Source organism: Diospyros lotus, chromosome 14 (assembly GCF_014633365.1).
Source record: "Diospyros lotus cultivar Yz01 chromosome 14, ASM1463336v1, whole genome shotgun sequence".
NCBI classification, from domain to species: Eukaryota; Viridiplantae; Streptophyta; class Magnoliopsida; order Ericales; family Ebenaceae; genus Diospyros; species Diospyros lotus.
The window spans coordinates 35,105,639-35,124,648 of NC_068351.1; the positions used below are offsets into that span (position 1 = coordinate 35,105,639).

At 34.1% G+C, this 19,010-nt stretch overlaps 1 protein-coding gene across 1 annotated transcript; it reads right to left on the reverse strand.

The window, feature by feature from the left end:
* Positions 1–13,262: 13,262 nt before the first annotated feature.
* LOC127789730 (uncharacterized) lies at positions 13,263–14,889 on the reverse strand. The gene is made up of 2 exons (XM_052318683.1): positions 13,847–14,889; positions 13,263–13,739 (listed from the first exon to the last, which is right to left on the reverse strand). The coding sequence occupies exons 1-2, from the start codon at positions 14,657–14,659 to the stop codon at positions 13,584–13,586; spliced, it is 969 nt and encodes a 322-aa protein (XP_052174643.1). The 5' UTR covers positions 14,660–14,889; the 3' UTR covers positions 13,263–13,583.
* Positions 14,890–19,010: the final 4,121 nt, after the last annotated feature.

The following is a 19,010-nucleotide window of genomic DNA, read 5'->3' on the forward strand; positions in this document are numbered from 1 at the left end:
CTCAGCAGCGATGGTGATGGGGGAAGCTCGACCAGTGACGGCGATGGCGACAGGGGAAGCTCGGCAGTGATGGCGATGGGGGAAGCTCGACAGCGATGGCGAAGGAAAAGCACAGAGATGGCGAAGGGGGAAGCTCGGCAGCGATGGCGATGGGGGAAGCTCAACAGCGATGGTGAAGGAGAAGCGGAGCGATGGCGAAGGAGAAGCACATAGATGGTGAAGGGGGAAACTCAGTAGCAATGGCAATGGGGGAAGCTCGACGGCAATGGTGAAGGAGAAGCGGCGATGGCAATGACGACGGCTCTTCCCCTTCGTCTTCTTCCTCGTGACATTTGCAGCCATAATTTCATATACATACGTATATATATATATATATGAAAATCAAACACCAAAATTAAAGAAATTTAATAATTTCTAGCTAGAAATTTAAGCCAATCAAACATCTTCAATTGGCTTTTTCCTTGGAATTTAATTCTAGGCAATTCAATTGCCTAGAAAATATTTTATTTCCACCCAAATTCCATGTTAGCAATCAAACGCACCCTTAGTATTACATTTGGACAAAATCTTCTTTTTTATAAAATGACAATTGATTTCAATGTGTTCGATCATCTCATGAAAAGCTAGATTAGAGGCGATATAGAGCGCTACTTGATTACATCACAAATTAACTTCATTTGCATTGCCTCTCTAAATTGTAATTCTTGAAGTAATTGCCTCAACCATATAAGTTCACACATTGTTAGAGTCGTAGCACAATATTTAGGTTTTGTACTTGACAATAATATCTTGCTTTTTATTCTTTCAGGATACCAGATTGCCCTACATAAGAATACAGTTTCTTGAAGTAGAGTGTTTATTTGAAGGAAACCATGTCTAGTTTTCATTAGAATACCCAATCACTTAAGTATGTCCCTTATCTTCATACAACAATCCTTAGCCTGGTGCTCTTTTGATATATTTAAGGATGCCAATGACAGTATCCCAATGATTGTCACCTGGAGATCGTAGGAACTGACTAACTATACTCATAACGAAAGAAATATTTTCCCGATTGATAGTGAGATAGTTTAGCTTTCCAATAAGTCTTCAGTATCTTCTAGGATCTGCCAAAGGCTCCTCTTATCCTAGTAAGAGTTTAACATTTGGGTCCATGGGCGTATCAACAGGTCTACAATTTAACATGCCAATCTCTTCAAGAATATTTAAAGTATATTTTATTTGCTAGATGACAACACCATTATTAGATTGTATTACTTTAATACCAAGAAAATACTTAAGTTTGACTAAATTGTTAGTCTGGAAATGATTAGAGAGATACTTCTTTAATTGTAGAATATCATATTGATCACTTTTTGTGATGACGATATCATCTACACATACAATAAGATGCATTTTCCATGTGATGAATGACGAAAGAAAGCAGAATGGTCTGCCTCATTGCAAATCATGCCAAACTCTTGAACAACGACACTAAATCATTCAAACTAAGCTCGCGAAGATCGTTTTAGTTTATAAAGGGAGCATCGGGGCTGGCATACCAAACTGGACTCTCATTGAGCAACAAAGCTTGGCGATTGCTCCATATGGACCTCCTCCTAAATACCACCATGAAGAAAAGTATTTTTGTTAATAGAGAAGCTAAAAACACATAGCAACCATGGAAAGAAACAATTGAACATAAGTAATCTTGGCCACAAGAGAGAAAGTGTCTCCATAATCCAATCCATAAATTTGAGTGTAGTCTTTTGCAACTAGACAAGCTTTAAGGCGATCAATCCATCTGTTAGGACCAACTTTTACAGTATAAATCCAGCGACAACCAATAGTAGACTTGTCGGAGGTAAAGGAATAAATTCTCAAGTGCCATTAGAATGTAAAGCAGTCATTTCATCAACTATTACTTGGCACCACCTTGGATCTGAAAGTGTCTCACTGGTTGTTTTAAGAATAGACATAGAAGATAAAGAAAACACAAATAGGGTGAAGATAAATAGTGATAATTGAGGAAAGTGTAAATGGAAAGAGAATTGCGTGTAAGACAATTACCTTTCCTAATGGCATTGGGTTGAGTGTCAATTGGTGGCAGGTCCATGGTAGGTGAAGATGCTGGAGCAAAAGGTGAGTCATTTGGAACATTAACAATATTTGCAAGAGGATTAGGATGTGGACAACGACGATAGACCTGTAGGGGAGGACCAAGTTAAGGAATAGGGAGAACATTAGAAATGACATTACCTTTAGTAGTAGAGGAGGTGAAGAAGAAAGAAGACTCGAATAATGTAATATCGGTGGAAATGAAGTAACGATGACTGTCAAGAGAATAACACCTATACCTTTTATGAAGTCGAGGGTAAGAAGATAAGTGGTTTGAGCAAGAAATAAAATGGAATGTGGAGCTTTGTGCTGCAAAATAGATGAAGGCATACGGTTAATCAAATAACAAGTAGTAAGAACAATATCAACTCAAAAACAAAAATGGACATTATGTTCTTGAGTGTTTTGATGATGACTGCATTTATGCTAAAACTTTATTGCCCTCCTATGTTATGTTATCATAGGTTAATATGCTTTGCATTAGAATATTGTTTAAGAATATGTTAAGCTTTATCTTGATAAGATATATGGAGGTTGCCTTGAATATGCATAAAGTCAAGGAGCCTTGATAGGTTTATCTTTTTAAGAGGTTGCCTTAGTCAAGGAGCCTTGGTAGTATGATTTATCTATATGTGTTATAATTGCTCTAGCCATATGCTTTATTGATATGTTTGTATATGCATTTCTTTGGAGTCATCTTAAAAATATTGCATGAGTGTTTTGTGAAGACTTATGATATTTTATATGCTAAGTGATGTATGTGGCAATATTACTCAAGCTTTAGAGTAATGTATTCTTGATGTGTTGTCTGATGATTACGTGTTAAACATCAAGTCAACATTACGTCTTTTGAGTAAAAGATCATGTACTTAATTAAGGGTACTTGAGCTTTGATTTATAGAATTTATAAAATCTTGGAAAGATCTTTTCAAGAACTTATAATACTGAATGCATGTTCCTTGATAAGAAAGTCATTCAAGTATGTATAGAATTGTTGATTTCATACAACATTTGGTAAAGCTGCTGAAAGTTCATCTTCTTAGGCTGATAATCGAGTCATGGTTAATCACTTGAATAAGTAGGAAGATGCATTTAAGTGGTATTATCTTGAAACATCTAAATATAGCTAGAATATTTTTTGAATAAATTTAAATGTTATATGCGTTATAAACAATACTTTCTAATATTCCTTATGTTTAGGACAAATGCATTTGAGTAATAGAATTCTATAGTTCCTATCTTTCTAGATTTATTCAAAGTATACATTTGTAGCATGTGTGTATGATGCGTTAGAGGTTATAGAATGAATATCATAGAGATGAGATATTCATCTTATATATGCTCTTGTTTTGATAAATGAGTTATCATAATAATCAAGTTAGAGTATATTTGTGTTAATGACATGCTTTATTGTTGAGTAACATATATTGTGCTCAACATATTTGAATTGCTCTATGTGCTTTATTTCAGTCAAGTATGACTTATGAATATTTCATGAGAATATGTTTCATAAAGTTATTATGAAAAATCACGTTTCAATGTGTTTTGCATCCTTATGTTTCATGTTGAAAAGATTTTTATTTGAATCTAGAAATGTGATGTTTTTAGTTGAGTAACATGTGTTGTTCTCAACTTGTTATCAAAGTCATGTGTTTTAAGAATATCTCTTTTGCTTACCTTCTCTAAGATTTTTTTATGTAACCAAGTGGATGTATTTGGAAAGTTGGATTTCACAAACAACATTTGTATTTAATTGAGCTATGAGAAAATGTGTTCTATTTTCTAAGCTCAAATGTCTATGATATTGAGATGCTTATGAGAAATTTGTGCTTCATATATTAATGATTTATGTTTCTCATTTAGTTGTTATTATTAAGGAGAAAATTGTTTTGATGTTATTCAAAACAATACATATTGTTTGATTGATAATCGAGTATATTTGAATGTCTCTTGAGTGAATACATTTGGTAATCAAATATTGATCGCAAGGTTTCAGCTATTTCATAAGCAATCAAGTGATCATAATCATAGCCGAGTGTTTCACCTTTGTAATCTTCTAAGAGTTGTGCATAATCGAGTATATCCTTGCACTAGTCGAGTATATATATTGGTTCCTTAGTCGAGTATGATTGCTTATAAGGTTTTAATTGAGTATTTTATGAACAATCGAGTGTATTTTGATGAATAATCGACTATTAGTGAGTGATAGTTGAGTATAATAAGCAAGCTCTTTGTATTTCAAGTTAAATCAAGTTGTTGAAGAGCTTACTTGAGTATCTGATGGGCTTACTCGAGTATTTGAAGTATAATAGAGTGCTGACAAAATATACTTGAGTATGAAGTTTATATAATCGAGTATAAAATTTCATTAGTCGAGGGAGAGCCTGTGTTAGTTGAGTGAATGGTTGTTGAATTCAAATTTTATAGCCGTTAAACTAGCCGTTACATGTGCTTTTAAGGCATAGATTAGATCGTTTAGACTTCAAAAAAGCTCTAAATATTTCATAAATAATTGAGTATAATATTTGAATATTCTAATAATTATTTTATAGAAAAAGAAGCTTATCTTTGTAGATATTCAATTCTTTTGACATCAACTATAAAAAAAGATAAAATTGAAGCTAAAGATTGTTGTTCTTGAATACTTTCCACTAACTTGAGCCAAATAATGTTTTCAAATTTATATCTTCGAATAGAAAATGAGAGAATGAATGCTTACGTTCTACTTATTTTTTTTATCTATCTTTTCTTCATGAGAAGAAAATCCTCTCATTTGTACTATATATTTGTAAGAGCTTCTCAAGTGCTTCAATTTGTAATCCTCTTATATCTTGTTGCGGTTATATCTTATGCCTAAAAGGCAAGATGTTGCGTTTGATCCTTTGAAAAGGCAAGAGCCTGATTTTGTGAAAATGTAATGGTTTCAATTGAGCATTTAAAAATCGATTATATTGGTTATTGCTTAGCTTGTGAAGAATGGAGGTTACAATAGAGATGGGAAATAGGCCGGGCGGCCCATGAGCCGGCCTGTTACTGTAGCAAACGGGCCGGGTCGGCCCGCCTAGTAAAATGAGGGCCGTGCTGGGCCAGCAATATGTGGCCTGTGACCCGGCCCACCAAAATGGCCTGTGGGCAAGCCCACCAACTGACTCGCTAAAATGGCCCGACCCACCAAAAAATAAAAGAATATTTAAAAAATTATGTTTGTATTTAATAATTAAAAATTATGTTTCTTGTAAACATAATTTTATTGTAATATTTGTAAAACATAATTATGTTTGTAAACATAATGTTTATTATGTTTGTAAACATAATTTTAGTGTAATTTTTGTAAACATAATGTTTACTGTAAATATCATAATTTTACAAATATCAAAATTATAAGTAAACATTAATAAACATATTTTAAAAAATATTAGTTACATTTGGGAAAAAATAAAAAATATATTTAAAAAATTATATATAAAAAAATTAAAAATAAATAGCTCACGGGTCGGCCCAGCAGGCCCATGCCCCGGCCCGGCCCACTTTGGCCCATTTATTAAGGGCCACAGGGCTGTGCCGAGCCCAAGTTTCCATTTCCTTGGCCCGGCTCGACCTGACCTGTCTCTATCGTGAGCCAAATTCGGCCTGGCCCACCAAATGGGTGGGCCAAGCGGGATACGGGTCGACCCGCCCATTTCCCATCTTTAGGTTACAACTGCACTTGTAAAAATATAAGATTATAGTTGAGCCTATAAAAGCTGTGGATTGAGTAAATTCTTGGTGAGGAGCCAAGGGAATGGAGTAGACTTGTTGGCTGAACCACTATATATTTGTCTGTGCTACATTATTTTCTTTTTTTTGTTTCAACACACTTTCATTTTACCTTTTAGCAAGTTTCTGTTTTTTTGCAAATATGTTTTTAGTTTTAATACTTAAAATAACAATTTTCTAAATCTTTAAAATAATCATTTTTCTAATTAGTTTCTATCAAGAATTTATTTGAAGCATTAGTTTGAAAATGTCCAAATTGTTTTTCTTAAAGTCTTTTTAAATCAAAAAAAATTCTTTAAAACTCAATTCACCCCCCTCTTTGGTATCCATTAGTTTTTTCAATTATGATAGAGCAAAAGAGGGCAAGTGGTTTCAATGAGATAACGATTTTTACGCTCCACAACTCTATTTTGTTGAGGTGTGTGAACACAAGAAGATTGATAAAGAATACCTTGAGAAGACATAAATATAGTGAAAGGAGTAGAAAATATTCACAAGCATTATCATTGTGCAACACGTATAGAAACTTTAAATTGGATCTTAATTTTAGCACAAAAAGCTTGAAAAATAAAGAATAACTCAAAATAATTTTTCATTAAAAATAACCTAGCACATCAAGAATAGTTATTAATTAACATTACAAAATATTGAAATTCTAAAATAGAAATGACATTATTAGGACCCCAAACATTAGTATGAATCAATTCAAAGAGAGACGCAACCCAATTATTGACATGCTTGGGAAATGAAGTACGAAAATGTTAACCAAGCTGACACAACTCACAATTTAAAGAAGGCAAACTAGAGAAACCTAGAACCATCTTTTGGAGTTTGGAAATGCCAGGATGCCTCAAACGATCGTGGATAAGGGATAGAAACTCAATAAAAGTGCAGACAACTGGTGATGGAGGCATGGAAAGAAGGTAAAGTCCTTGCGACTCATCTCCTACAACAATTATTCATTTGGTACCTCGGTCCTACACAAGAACATAATTATCAACAAATGTAACAAAAAAATTAAGAGCATGGGTTAATTTACTAATAGAGACAAGGTTGAAAGGACATCCAAGAGCATAAAGAACATAATCCAAAGTTAATGACCAATGCCCTTGGCAACTACTTTAGAACCATTAGCAAGAGTGACACAAGGAAGACATGTGGAATTATTAAGATGTGAGAAAAGACATTGATTACTAGAGATATGGTTAAATGCACCAGAATCGAGAACCCAATAGCTAAGTAAGGAAGACTGAGTAAGGCAAATAATAGAATTATTAGTGTGACCTACTGAAGCAATAGAGAATGTGGATTGCTCAGTGGCTTGATATTGGAGGTATTCCTCATAACCAGCTTCAGTCAGGAGAAGGGATGGCGATGACTGACCCTTATATGTTGTAGATTAAGAGTTAGGATTGACAACCTAAACCACATTAGTAGCACGGGGAGGTTGGTCATGTAATTTATGACAATTCTCTCTAGTATGGCCTTATCAGTTACAATAATTGCATTTGGGGAGATTTTCTCTATTTGAATTATCACTTTGTCCTCCTCCTTGTTCTCCTCTACCACTAGTTTGAGAGGCTAAAACTGAAGAATTTGCTGAAGGGCTCTCAAGCACTATGATCAAATAAGAGACATGAAGTAGTCGAGCAAAAACATTCTTTAGAGAGAACAATGGGACTAGCTAGGATTTGATCTCAAACCGAAGAGAGTTCAGGTCTAAAGCCTGTCAACCCCAATACCACAAAGAACTTGTCTATATGTTGCAGATGTTTCTCAATATTAGACTCCTCTTTAGTCCCAGTAGGTATGAGAGAATTAAACTCATTTCTAATTGATTCAATTCTACCAATAAACTCAAACATGTCGAGATTGCTAAACACAACATTATAGAGCCATTGGATATCATTAGGGTAAAGATTTTTAGCTTTGTTCCATAACTGATAATAAGTTCTATAAGCTTTATAAATAACATAAAATTTAGGATCAATGCATTGTCATAGTAAATTGCAAAGGAGAGCATCAACTTTCCTCCAAGTAGCTTATTTAGTTGTAGGAATATCATCTACCTTTTTAGTTAAATGATTCACGTATCCTTGACCCAAAAACCATAATTTAACAGATGTAGCCTAAGACATATAGTTGGCACTACCAACTAGCTTTTCAGAGGTAATGACCGGAGAATAAGTGATAATTTGAGAGAAAACACCAAATTTGGAGCTTGAATCAATAGATGAACTGGTGTTGGACATGATTTGGTTGGAAAATAGCTCTTAATTCTTGAAATTTGAGCTTAAACCCTAAACCATAAATTTAAAAAAAAAAAAAAAAAGACTCAAAACAATGTAGAAACCTCCATTGAACAACGTGACAATTTCTAGTAGTGGGCTTTTGGGGTTAGGCCGATTGGAAGGTGTTGGGTTCTAGTTGTGCGGTTGGTGTCTTGTAACAATGATCGGAAAAGGGAGATCAAAGGCTAGAAGTTACGGTGCAGACAACCAAAAAAGCAATGCGCGACGATCGAAAAAGCGAGATCGAAGGCTAGAAGTTACGGTGTAGGCAACGCGCGATGACAATTCCTGCTACAAGCTTCCAAGGTCAGATCAATTGGACCTTTCTAAACATAATAGTGTGGTTGGATTTCTCTAACGACACTTGGAAGTGGGTGAACAAGCCTAGATAGGTGCAGGAAGAAAAAGAAAATAAGGTATAGACGTCGCTGGAGAGACAAACGCAAAGGACTCTAGGATTTAAGCTTTGATACCATGATAAATTAGAAAGAAAAACCCTATCGATAAATGATTTGTGTTATCTCTTATTGATACTACTAAATCAACTATACTCAAGAAATAATGGGCTATGGGCTGTGTAATACAAGTACAGTACAATCAATACCAATATACTACAATAGTATAGTACATTCACTATTAATTTAGTACAATATATATACACTACTATTCTAACATAGGCATCTAACTTTTCATTTACTTTTAATTTTAAATTACTGACGTGACAAGTTATGCTAGATAATTAGCTAACATAAATGTTTGTTGGTAATCAACACCTTACTCATGAACTAAAATCATGAGTTATGTCACCTCCTTATGTACCTCCATGATAAGTTTTTGTCATCTTATCAATCTAAGTCATTCAACATAATTTGTCATATCACCAATTAATGATAAAATATCAACAAACAGTGGAAAAGTTGGATGTCCCAACTGGTAGAAGTAAAAACTGAGCCCAAAATTATTATAATGAAGGTGAAAGTTAAATAATTTGCCTTCATTTTGCATGTTTACACTCTTTCGATCACAAATTGGACAGGTTGGATGTGAAATTGGACAGGTTTTTGGTCCTTTGTAGATGTACTAAAGAGCCCACCAAGCAAGCAGGTGAGTGCTTCTCCATCTGTGTCTCTGTAGACCAGCATTCAGTTTCAGCAGGCCCCAGAGGGGTGGGACGGCCCGTATGCTACATTGCACTGCATGTTGAAAGATTCTGAAGCTCTCTTCTAAAGAGACACTATATATATATATATATAAGTGCATTAATTCGGTACTGGCTGCTTTCAGAATGCACTTGTGAGACTGCTTATGGCACTCAGGATTCTTCATCATTGCTTCTCCCATTTTCAAAAGGGCAGATGAACTTTCACTATTCCTGTACTGTTCTCATCAAACAAGAGTTGGGTACATTGCCAGCAGTAACATCGAGGGTCATAGTCCTCTGTTTTTTAAGTGGGAGGTGCCAAGAGTGAAAAGTGGTACATATTTATATTTTTATATTTTTTTGTGTTATTATTTAAATTTATTTTATTGTTTCAATTATATTTTTAAAATTAATTTTTAAGTTATTTTAATCCCTTTATTTTGACTTTTATTTTATATGATAACTTAAACTTTTCGTTACCTCAACTACATTTTTAAATCTGTATTTTCGAGTCAATTTAATTTCAGTACTTTCTTATTTAAAAAAAAGTAAAGTGAGATGATAAAATATATATCGTACTTTATTCATGTCAAAGTATATAAATTAAATAAAATAAAAAATATAAATTTAGGAATTTAATCAAAATAATAAAAAGTTTGAGTTGTCACATGAAAAAAATTAAAATATACAAATTAAATTAATTTAAAAATATAAATTTAGAGATATAATTAAAATAAAAAAATTAAATAAAAAAAAGAAAGTACAAAAAGAAAAATATAGGTTTGCCCTATGAATTTGTACAAAATATGGGTGTGATTGATAGGTGGACCATGTGATAGGCTTGTGATTATATAAGTGAGGACAAAATAAGAAATAGTAGAACTAAAGTGGTGTCACTTGAAGACTTGATTTAGACATATAAAAAAAAATTGATAAATATAATGGTGATGCAAATAGATGAAGTATGATTATAAATAAAAATGATTAATTAGGTGACATGATTTGAAAACCAAAAATTTGATATTTAGAATCTCATAATTTGGATTGACAATGATTGAAGATGACCTTCATCATGACTTGTTGCTGATTTTGGTGGAAGCATTGTGTTTCCAAATGAACCTAAGCTGTAGAGGTGGAGTCAAAATTGGTCTCACAAATCCACTTTTACAATTATTAATGGAGGTTTAGGTACTGTTTAGCCTGAAACTATCTTGCTTCCAATCTCAAAATATTTGCAAGTACATGGGATTGGTTTAGATTATGGGTTTGATTTTTAATATCGTTAATGGTACAAAGTTAAATGGTATTTAAGAGTTTTGATGTTATTAATAGTTGAGATTCGAAACATCGTCTATTGAACTTTTATAAGTATCGGGCTTTTATTTCTACCTCCCCCACCCTAACCCTAACGTAAGTTTTGATGATTTCAAATTTTATACGCATTAGACTTTCTTATCTTTAGAATTTCGAACTTATATAATTTCTTATAAAATTGGTCGAGTGTGATTTTTGCTTTTAACTATTTTTTATGATGTGACTTATGGGTACGATGTTAATTGATATTTAACCTATGTTTCTCAAACCATTCCAAAGCCCATATTTCCGTTAGCTGGAGAAAGAGTGGTGACATTTGGCAATTTGTCAAGAATTGGACAACATATCACCTTCACTTTGACAATTTGTTTATTCTTCGTTAAGTTTAAATGAAGTAAACCAGGATTCAATAGTTTATGTAATTAAATCCAAGCCTTGGTGCCTTACTATTGTTTTATTATGGCAATTGGTGTGAATTCCATCATGGTCTGCACCCAACCTTTAAATGGAGTCACTGTTCAAATATCTAAGTCTGAGCAATGATTTAGCTTATGGGTTTGATAAAAGAGGAATAATTAAGATAGTTTTTTTTTGTTAAGGCATGACTATCCATAATTGTACATTTGGCCAATTTCTCTATCAAAGTGTGACATAAGTGGCTCTTATCTTTATTAAATTTGTGAGAGATTCTGAATGATTCATATTTATATACCAACTTAACAGAGAGATAAAATAACCCAATTACTCTTTAGACTACATTAATTTGTTAGGTTCTTTGTTGGAAAAAAAAGGGTAAAGTGGGGGCATTTAGGGTAGTTGCTTATCAAAATGTGATACGAGCACTTTTTATTTATTTAAACATAAGAGAGTTTTATGTAAGCTATAATTATACACCTGTTCTCTCTACAATTGAAATTTATATGTGAGTCATTTGTTAATTTTTTTTGGTAAGTTCATATAGTATTGTGCCTCTTATTAATTCGGTGTGTTTCATATTCTAATTGTGAATTCTCAAAACTTACTAAACTCGTAGTTAGGAAGTCTGACCAAATCTATATTTTTGTCTTAGGACTTTCAAATTTTTTTTTTTTTTGTGACTATTTGAATTTTTCATTATTTCGATTACACTATTGGAGTTGTGTTTTTGAATTAATTTTTTTTTATAATTGTATTTTTGTATAATGTGTATTTTTTCATCTTACTTTACTTTTTTTTGTATACATAAAAATATATAGGTAAATTGACTTGAAAATATAAGTTTATAGGTATAATCAAAACAATAAAAAATTCGAATTGTCATGTAAAAAAAAGAGAGTCAAAATATAGAGATTAAATTAATTCTAAAATTAGATTTAGAAGCGTAATTGAAATAACTAAAAATTTGAATAAATATATAAAAAAATATAAAAATATGAGAGTAAAAATATAAATTTGACCAAAAAACTTTATAAGAGAGAATTTTGTTCCGATGAAAAGCTCATGTGTAACTCAAAATTTTGGTAAAGTATTTCTCACCAACTATAATTTTACATTTTAAATCATGGGTACCTTCAACACCAATAGTAACAGTAAAGTTGGGCATCATAAGATAAATCTTTGAAAACATTTATTTGAAAACATAGGGTTTTAAAGTATTTAAATTTGGGCATCATAAGATAAATCTCAATAGTAACAATAAAGTTGCTTTTTGGTGACGATTTGTTTGACTTCGAGTCTCACTACACCAAGCTATAAAAACCCTAGTACCAAGGAGAAAGTAGGTTGCTCAATCCTAAGTAGCATCTCAAATACACTAGGGACAAGACTCCTCATGGTAGGTTACATATGTACTCACTAAAAGGAAGAAAATCCAATACTATTTTCAAATCTTTGTTGACAATACACACTTATTTTCATCGTAATTTTTAAGAATTAAGAGATTTCAATGTTAATTTGGTCATATCTAAATGGTATCAAGCATATAAATTTATCCAAAATTTATGATAATGATTTATACTTGCAAAGCCTCACTCATCACATTATTCTGATATTATTTTTAGTGTAAAAATTTTATAAAATATTTTCCCTACTTGTGAGACTGAGAAATTATCACACTGAGGCTAGATGAGTATTGACATTAGGAGGCAATAATACTAGGCAGGGAGCAGTTGGGTAGGGGTAGTAGTAGTAAGTGACTGATGCCCCACAACAATGATTTTATGGGGTTTTGACACAGGCTATTCTGTAGCTTTGCCACCAAAAAGAGGGCTGAAAAACACTAGTCAGGTGGAGGGCCTCCTGCTTGGGTACTCTCTCCCAGCATTGCCGCATCACTTTCATGTCATCAGAGGACACAACCAAACAATGAAAACCCATTTGGGTTTCAGGGCTGTTACTTGTACTCTCTGATTTTACATCTAAAAATTAGCAACACAATGTATCACCACTTGCAATGAAATCTCAGTTGCAGATCCTCTCAAACTTTCCTTTGGTGCCTTCTTTTGTTTTTATACATTCACTTTTGAAGCAGGAGCCAAGTGAATTTACCGAGTGAGAGGTAAAGTAATGAAGTAATGAGTGGTAGATATAGAACTTCCAATGTTAAGGCCAATGATTGCTAGTTCTAATCACATTCAAGATTTACAGTGGCATCAGTTAGCAAGAAGCCAATGGAACACAGCATGGACACTGAAATCATGTTGGATTGAAACACAATAGAATGATAATCTAGCCAGCAAGTGGCCGAGTGAATTATGTTCTACAGCTTGAAAACCCCAATAATTAGAGTCTAGAATCTTAAAGTTGAGACCACCTAAAAGAGGGTCTTCTGACAGTATAGAACAGTTGAACAGAAAGAAGAGGAGAGAACATTTGCCCATAATGCCTTTCTGAGCAAAATCAATGTACAAGCTACTACAAAGGAGACAACACCAGCTCCCTGAGGCTTCCTTCTGAGCATTCCATGAATTTTCCCTATACTAAAAAGCTTATGCTAGACCTCAGCTTTAATCTGCTCTCTGTACAGTGGTTTTAAACAACAGGATATAGTGCTTGTGATCCATTGAGAAATACAGGAATCCACCTACTGAATGTGTCACAAAAGACCCAAAACTAGTCCCCACAATACAGTGCCAGGCTGGTCCATAAACCCCATCAAATTCCTGCAGGAAACCAAAAGAATTAACAAAACCCGTTAACCCATTAACTCATCAATCAATAAACACAAAACCCAAATCTCAGATTAGAGCAGCAGGGCCAAATGCACTACCTTTTTGAGAGTGAAAGCAAGGGCCTTGGAAGTGAACTTTTCCATGCTATCATGGGCTTTTCTTGCACAATCCACAGCATGGGCTTGCATAAATGGAGGCATATCAACAGAGACTACTTTCACACCAGAGCAGCTGAAGAAATCTGCCAACTCGGCTTGAGAGTTGCAGAAGGACCTCCTTCTCCCACCAGCAACTGCCAGAGAAAAGAACGGCCTTTTCGCATCACCCCCTTCATCGGCCTCCTTGCGTCCAATTTCCTGACTCCTTGAGAGTGAAATAGATGCTCTCTTAACGTCACAACCTTGATGAGAATTAGACTCCTTCTTTGCCCTTTCTTTCTTTGATGGTTTTTTGGTCTTATCTGATTTATATACCTTTGGATACTTGTTGTCAATAGCCCCTGTAACTGCAAGTCTTAGCCTATCCTTCTCCATCTCTGCAACAGCTCTCCTATGGTGGGAGACCAATTTGGTGGTGGACTTACAAGAGGTGTCTTCAATTGCAGAAACAGCCATGCCTTTGGCGTGCAGATGGGTGTCAGCACAAGTTCTTGAAGGGGCATTTGATGGCTTGTTTGAGGGCTTCTGCTGATGTGTATACAGCTTGGAGAAGTGCTTGGACACAGTGTGGAGGGCCGAGGAGACAATAGTAGGATCTGGGTTGTGGTGGTGATGGTGGTGGGGTTTGGTGGTGGATGCCATCGTGGCAGAGGGGGCACCTTTGGGCTGCTTTCTCTCCGTGGGATCCATGGGCGTCTTCGGGGCTGGACCTGATGCTAAGTTGCGCCGGTTGTGGGTGGTGGGGTGTAGCATGGAGGCGGCGGGGGAGGTGGTGAGATGGAAGGGTGTGTGTTCAGGCCACCCTTCTCAGGGGAAGATGGGGTTGGGGGCGGTGGAGATGGGAGATGGGTGGGGTTCAGAGGATGGGGACTTGTGTGGTGAGATCTTGCTTTGGTTTGGTCTAACGTGCGCCGGGGGCGGAGGAATAGGTTGGGGTGAAGAACCAGACGCACTAGCAGTCGCAGTCGCGGACTGGAATTTCGTTGACTCGATCTGGTTGGGTGTAAAAGCAGGCCTGCTTGCAGGTCTACATTACTTATCGTGCACCCCCTTCTTGTACGAAGGGCGGTGCCCAATCACATGGCCTCTCTATCCCTGTCTCTCTCTTCATTCCTCTTCCTTAATAATAAATAAAAAATAATTATATTAATATAATACTTATAATCTCTAAATAATAATTAATTTCTCAAACAACTTATCATTACACCAATTTCCATTTTGTTTAATACTTTATTTAAAAAAATTAAAATAATTTTTACTGTCGAACACCATCTAATAAATTTTTATTTAAGATTTTCAATTATTCTTTTTCATGACTGCCCACTTAGTCGGCTAAAGAAAAAGTTAATTAGATAAAAAAACTTTTTTTTTCTTTTTTTATAAACAAAACACAAGATGAAGTTATTTTGTGATAATATTCTATATTAGTATTTTATATATTATATCATATCAATATAAATATATAATCTATTATTACCTAAATACAATAATAAATTTATTTGTAGTGGAAGAATATCTTGATTGGAGTTTGTGGGTGACTTGCAAGGAAGAAAATCGTTCAAGGGTGCGAGTGAGTTTCTCAGCTCTCACGCTAGCTCTCAATGCTTAATGTAAAATAAATAGAATAGTAATCAATGTAGAAATATGAATATATCTCAATCAAAGGAAAATTCTTTTGTTTATATAAATGATGATACATGAAGAGCCATATTCTTGAGCAAGCATATCGAATGCCCTTTTAGATTTATAGGCAATTGGAGATAAGTCTAACTCGTTCTTTACGATCTCACGTGAATAATATATGAATATTGACTCTTTTAGGATTTATAGTCTCTCAAAAGAATTTTTTGCACCGCCTAGAGAGAGATTTTTAAATTTAGATAACTCATGAGAATTTTCTAGACAGATCTTGTTATTGAGAGACTTATGAAAATCCCCCATAAAAGTCCCTCGTAGACCTTGAGAAAAGCTTTTAAGGGGATTAGGAGATTAATCCCTTGGTCTGAGGTCACCCAATCTCTCATTTTGAGGTTATTTGATCTTTGGTCTGAGGTCACTTAGTTCTCTCAATCTAATGTCACTCCATTCTTCATAATCTCTTGACCTCTTGATGGACTTTTGAATCTCTTTGCTTAATGTTGGGCTCACCTTTAAGCATAATAATATTAATATAAAATATCAAAATTAAGTATTTAAATAACATTAAAAAAATTGACAAAATGCCTTGAGATTCATTAGTGTTATTCTTTGAATTACTTTACAATATTGACCACTAATCACACATAAAGAGTATTTTATTCAAATATGGAGGATTCTTATTCATATAGGCCAAATGATTGAACTTAATATTGGAGCATCAGCCAGCAAGTCTAGAGTCTAGACCGTGACATGTGGCGCCATTAGATCAAATCTCCCCTGAAACATATGCATCTATCAACCAACCCTTACCAATGAGTTCAACCTACATAGTACAAACCAACCAAATCATGAATGATCAACTCAATGGTAAGACATAAGATAAGTCCAAGGTATAAAAAGGAAATAGAAATGTCACATGCACACTTTTTAGTTTAATATTTATGGTGATATTTTTTATTAATAGATAGAAATTTATGAGTAATTATTCATAATTTAATAAAAAATCATCAATTAAAATCTAACCATTAATACAAGATATGTTCTCCTTTTCACTTTATGTGATCTTACGACATCCCTTTTTAATATTGCGATACAATTGACCAAGCATAGACACGCTCACAAACAAAACCCTACCAATCCCGTGGCACATCTTACGCTAAGCAATAGTAAGGTAATTTCATTTAATAGCCCACATTGTTAGCCAACGATTGTGGTGACTCCATTGGCATAGCATGCCACTTTGGGACCTAACCCGTCAACTTGTTACTCAATGGCATTGCATGCCATTGGCCATTGTGACTAGAGATGGGAAATGGGAGGACCGGGCTGGGCCAGCTTGCATCCCGCTTGACCCACCTATTTGGTGGATCGGGCCGAATTTGGCCCACGAGAAAGACGGGTCGGGCCGGGCCAAGGAAATAGAAACTTGGGCCCGGCACAGCCCTATGGCTCTTAATAAATGGGCCAAAGTGAGCCAAGTCGAGCCTGGTTATTTGGGTCGGCCCGTGAATTATTTATTTTTAATTTTTTTATATATAATTTTTTAAATATATATTTTTTATTTTTTCTCAAATATAACTAATATTTTTTAATATTTACTTATAATTTTGATATGTGTAAAATTGTGATATTTACAGTAAACATTATGTATACAAAAATTACAATAAAATTATGTTTACAAGAAACATAATTTTTAATTATTATGTTTATAATTATTAAATACAAAAATAATTTTTTAAATATTTTTTTTATTTTTTGGTGGACCAAAAGGGCCATTTTAGCGGGTCAGTTAGTGGGCTGGCCCACGGGCCATTTTGGTGGGCCACGCCAGACCACGGGCCACATATTGCTGGCCCGACACTACCCTCATTTTGCTAGGCGCGTCGGCCCAGCCCGTTTGCTACAATAACTGGCCGAGCCGGGCTATGAGGCGGGCTGCCATTTCACATCTCTAATTGTGACATCAATCTTCTCAAAGGACACTCACCATCTGTGACAGCATACGAATCACAAATATCAAACTCAAATGTCCCTTGTAATATTTTTTCAAAAAAAACTAACCATGACCAAAAAGGGTATGAACATTTTTTTCCCTCTCAACTCATTTTTTTTTATTTCCACTCTTGATTTTTTTGCCAATTGATTTAATTATTGAAAAGACTATTCTTTAAAGTATTCCGAAACAACTCTCATTTGAATATAATTAATACCTTCAATTAATGTTGTTGTCAAGCTCACGTGATATTTTTATTGAATCAAAGCTCATATTGTTCTCAAGCTTTATGTCTTAATTATGGTTGGGTTTTTAATCAAAATGGTATTTAGATACTATTTATAACACTTTCAAAATATTTGTGTGTTATATCAATACAAATATACATTACATCAATGCACGAATATAATTGTCATAAGTGAATGTCCAGATAACATTTTCTTTTCTTATTTGGGTCCAAATAAAAATTAAGGCAAGCTCAACTTAATTATCTCGAGTAATGCTAATCATTACCCACGACTACAAATAATATCGACAATTGTAATAGTTAGGATGTACTAAATACATCTTATTTTTAAATAATATATATTTATTACATTATATTTTCGGCCCAAAAACACGTTAATTCATTGATAATAAATATATCATATTTTGAAATATTTCATCAACTAATAAAATTATTTCAAGATTGAAAACATGATGCAACAAATACACTTTAACCGGAAATAAAATATAATTATTATACCTTACCTCAGGAAAAACAATATAAAAAATTAAAAAATAAACAACAATCCAAATTATTACGTTTATGTTCAAGTAGCTAACTAATAACATAAAACTTGTCAAATCAGATAACTTGAATACTAGATAAATAAGCAAAAATTGAAAAAGTACAATAGAACAAAATCATGATGGTAAACATATAGCTATATAAATGCTTTCCTAATTAACCTAAAAGCAAGAGATTATTGAGCAAAGGTTAGGTTTCAGAATTGACTCCTTCCAGGCACAGGGCTGGCAAACATGCCTGTGAGGGAAAGAAGCATAAATGACAAGGTGGTATTGAGGGAACAAACTGTGGTGAAGGAACAGGCTAACATGTGTGGTAAGGATAACAAATGCAAATCTACAAAGCGACAGAGCATGTGTGTAACATGACAGAAACCTAATGAAGATGTTCTATATAGCATGAAGTCCTATTTTCTGCAGCTTCTATATTACAATGAAGGTGTTCTCTTCTTTAATTAGGAAAAGAATCAAAGAAATTTAGACTGTACTTCTCCACAAGGTAGCCTGTTCAAACTGAACTTGTTCACCAAAAGCATTAATTCGTTTACACCCTCAGTTGCAGATAAAATATGAATGGCAAACACAAGCAAACAAAGTATATGAAACAACACAAACAAGAAGAGGTACAATTACCTTACATAATTGACAAAAGGAGTGGCGTCCAATCTACCTCTTGTCATTCTC

Coding starts and splice junctions, on each gene's coding strand:
- LOC127789730 (XM_052318683.1), bottom strand. CDS start 14,659: ATGCTACACCCCACCACCCACAACCGGCGCAACTTAGCATCAGGTCCA. Junction 13,740..13,846: donor TTGCTTTCACTCTCAAAAAG/GTAGTGCATTTG, acceptor GGTTTCCTGCAG/GAATTTGATGGGGTTTATGG.